At 21.1% G+C, this 3,489-nt stretch overlaps 1 protein-coding gene across 1 annotated transcript; it reads right to left on the bottom strand.

Annotated features, from left to right (window-relative positions):
* Positions 1–2,225: 2,225 nt before the first annotated feature.
* Positions 2,226–2,654, bottom strand: LOC101490122 (uncharacterized). Its single transcript, XM_004510910.4, is given in 1 exon segment — positions 2,226–2,654. A coding segment is annotated over 1 exon segment (231 nt). The 5' UTR covers positions 2,457–2,654.
* Positions 2,655–3,489: the final 835 nt, after the last annotated feature.

Raw genomic sequence — 3,489 nt, 5'->3', positions numbered from 1 at the left:
ATAAATGATTAGAATAATTCAATCGATACGCTTTAACATATATTTGTTAATATATGTTTTTGATTAAAATATGTAAGAAATTTCATCAAACTTGTATGAAAATTTATATATTTTAATGTAATTAATCTAAATATTAAACAATCAAATAAGGTACGCTAAAAAATATATGTTAAGAATTATATTATTAGCATTTTTCAAATTATTAATTAATTAATAATTCATCATATTTAACATTTTTTATTATAATTTTATAGATGGATTTGATATTCATTCTTAAAAATTAGTAAATATAGATGATTTTTAATAAATGAGTTTTACATAAAACTATATTTTTTTTATTGAATTTTTGATGTATTATATTTATAGAAACTAAACTTATTTAAGTTAAACAAATAGGAGGATTTTATTTTGAGAGAGAATAAATTTAGTAGATCTGTTGTTTATTTTAATCAATTACAAAAATATGTTGAAAAGTGTATTGTTCGTATTCATCCAAATAGTATATTGGTGGATGAATTATTTAAAAATATCTCATTTGGTCTTTAAGTATTAGACAAATGTTAATATTGTTAGGTTGAATTCTTGTTTTAAATTATAATCTGAGACCTCATAGTTGTATGAATTAATTATAGTGGTATTTATTATACTTTTTAAAATAATTTTTTTATCGTTTGTGTCTTTCTCTTTCTCAAATTGAATTTTATATTTCTTTTAAAATTTGAATTATCTCATTTTCATCTCTCATTTTCTTCCTCGTGTTAGAAGAGAAACAAAAACAAATTTGATGATTTTAAGTATAAAAACAAAGATAGATAAATAATTATTTATATTTTTATCTCATTTAATATAAAATATGAAAAGGAGATGATCCATATAATTTATTTTAAAATATACTCTAAAATAAAATAAAAATGATATTTTTTCATTTTTAATAATTAATTTATTAGTTAATGATCATAATTTAAACATTAAAAATTATAATTTTTTTATTAAAATTGTATATATTAAAAAGGAAATTGTATTGATTTTATCTTATTTTTCTTTAAATGATCTTTACAAATTTCTAGTTTCGAAAATATACCCACAACTTTTATATACACTAAAAAACTGCATCAAATATTTTTTTTACTACATTTACATCTATTTTTATCAATGTATATGACACAATTAGAATTCTTATTTTAATTTATAAAAATATAATCATATATTTAATATTTATGATTTTAAAAGGTAAAATTATATTCTTGATAACACAACTGAAATGTATATTATAATATGTTTTTTATAAATGACTGAAAGAGTTGTATATGTAATGAAAAAAAATATTATGTATAAATTTTTAGTAAATACATAAGAAATAAATGTATTTTAAAAATTTAAAAATGTGTAAGTGTCATATAAGGAGACTTCCGACAATAAATACAATTTTTTCTAAATTAATACATTTACATTTTGATCTATTTTAATTTATTGTTTATTCCAACGAAGTAAAAAATTTAACTCATTAAAGACATATTGTTCTAGCAAATAATTATCTTTGCAAATTTCTATACAACAATCTTCACCGTTGGTAAAACTTATTAATAATGCGCTTGTTTAATGCATTTTAGTAGTACGATGCGTTTATAAAATGACAACAATTCACAAATTTTTTGTAAGACTTTTGTAAAATCACGATGACAAGGTGTGATTTGAGACCAAACGTATACTTTAAGAACTTCACTTGGAGAAGCTCTTTCTCTTGGTGTTGCTATGGCTTTACAAGAGTTAATCTTAACAGAAAAAACAATATATATATATATATATATTGCAATAAAATTATAAAATCGCAATTTCAATAAACAATCCAAAAACCGACATATGATGTTGTGAACAAGAGCCTCTATTTTTTGTGCTCAAAATCTTGTACTCAACGTAGGATCAAAATTACCAAATCATAAACAAATTGATAAGAACGAAACCAAAAAAAAAAAAAAAATGTCAACAATCCGATGAACCACATAAAATTTTATTTATTATATTCAAAGTTACATAGGACAATTGGTCGATGAATCACTTAATCAAATCACCTCAAAAAGTCAATAATTTCAGAAAATTACAACAACCTAATCATTAACATCATACATGATGGATTGGACAATTGTAAGTAAATCAAAAAGAAAAAAGAACACAAAAAGAAAAAGAAAAAGAAAAGGTAAAGTATTTAATTTACAATAATACATGGTTCAAAATAAACATTGAAAATCTGAAATCTACCTTGTGTTGTTGCAAAGTAAGCAATTCAAAATCCTAGACCAAGCTACCCTTAAACGAGGGTAAATTCTACTGCTGTGTATTGTTGATTCCCTAACCATAGATTCAAAGGTTTCTACAAAAAGATTCAAGCTTCTTATTGGTGGAATATAAAGGGTTAAAGGAACAACAGAAAAAGCCACTGTGAAGAACAATTGCAGCATATTGAAATAAGTAGAAACAAAGTTGAATTTTTTATGATAAAGGGTGTTTGAGTTTGTGTTTGAATTTTAATTTGTGGAAAGAGAAAGAAAGTTTGTTTGGAATGATATAAGGGCATTTAAGAAGGAACAGAGGTGGCAGATTGGTAGAGAGAGAGAGATAAAGAAACTTAGCAAGTTCTAGAAACTCAAAGAAGGAATGCATTTACACATACTTATCCAAAAATATAAACAAACATATTAAAATTTGCCAAATATCGACATGATAAATAAAATATAATTTTATTAAATAATTTCCTTTGTTTTTTATAACTCCTTCGGTTTTTGATCTTTTGAACTTTTAAATATATTATTTTATTATATATTTAAAAATTTAAAATATACATTAAATAAATTTTATTTCTGTTTAATAAATAAAGAGTAAAAAATATTAAATTAATTTAAATTTATTATTTTTTAGTATGTGTGTCTAAAGTTAAAAGTACTAAAGTTTAGGGACTGAAAAATATAATATTTTTCAATAAATTTTAGAAGTATAAAAAAAATAGTTGGGGTAGTAAATTTGTCCAAAAAAAAAATGTTACTTTTACATAATTATATTTATAATTATTGATATCATATATAAAAAATATTACGATTTTTAATAATAAATTAATTAGAGATATCTCTGTAAAGAAATTATCATTGGAGGTTGAATTTTGTGAATGGTCTTATATTAAAGGACACAAAAAGTGAAAATGAGTTTTATAATTAAAAACTAACGAAGTAATTCTTTTAATTATTGATTTTTATTATCATCACTAAAAATGAAGAATAATAATTTGAGAATTATTCAAATAATATTAGTTAAATGATAAAAAAAAGATTAAAGTTACATTAAAAACTAAAATTGTTGTTATTTGAAATAATTTTTTTTTTACAAAGATGATAATTATTATAAGACATATCAAATACATAATCTTTCGTAGATCAATATTTAAAAGCCAGTTAAATTGATATCTCTTATCATAATTACGGCCGAAATTATAATTTGACT

The sequence above is a fragment of the Cicer arietinum genome, chromosome 7 (assembly GCF_000331145.2).
Source record: "Cicer arietinum cultivar CDC Frontier isolate Library 1 chromosome 7, Cicar.CDCFrontier_v2.0, whole genome shotgun sequence".
Classification (NCBI taxonomy): domain Eukaryota; kingdom Viridiplantae; phylum Streptophyta; class Magnoliopsida; order Fabales; family Fabaceae; genus Cicer; species Cicer arietinum.
This window is presented reverse-complemented; position numbering and strand designations above follow the sequence as displayed.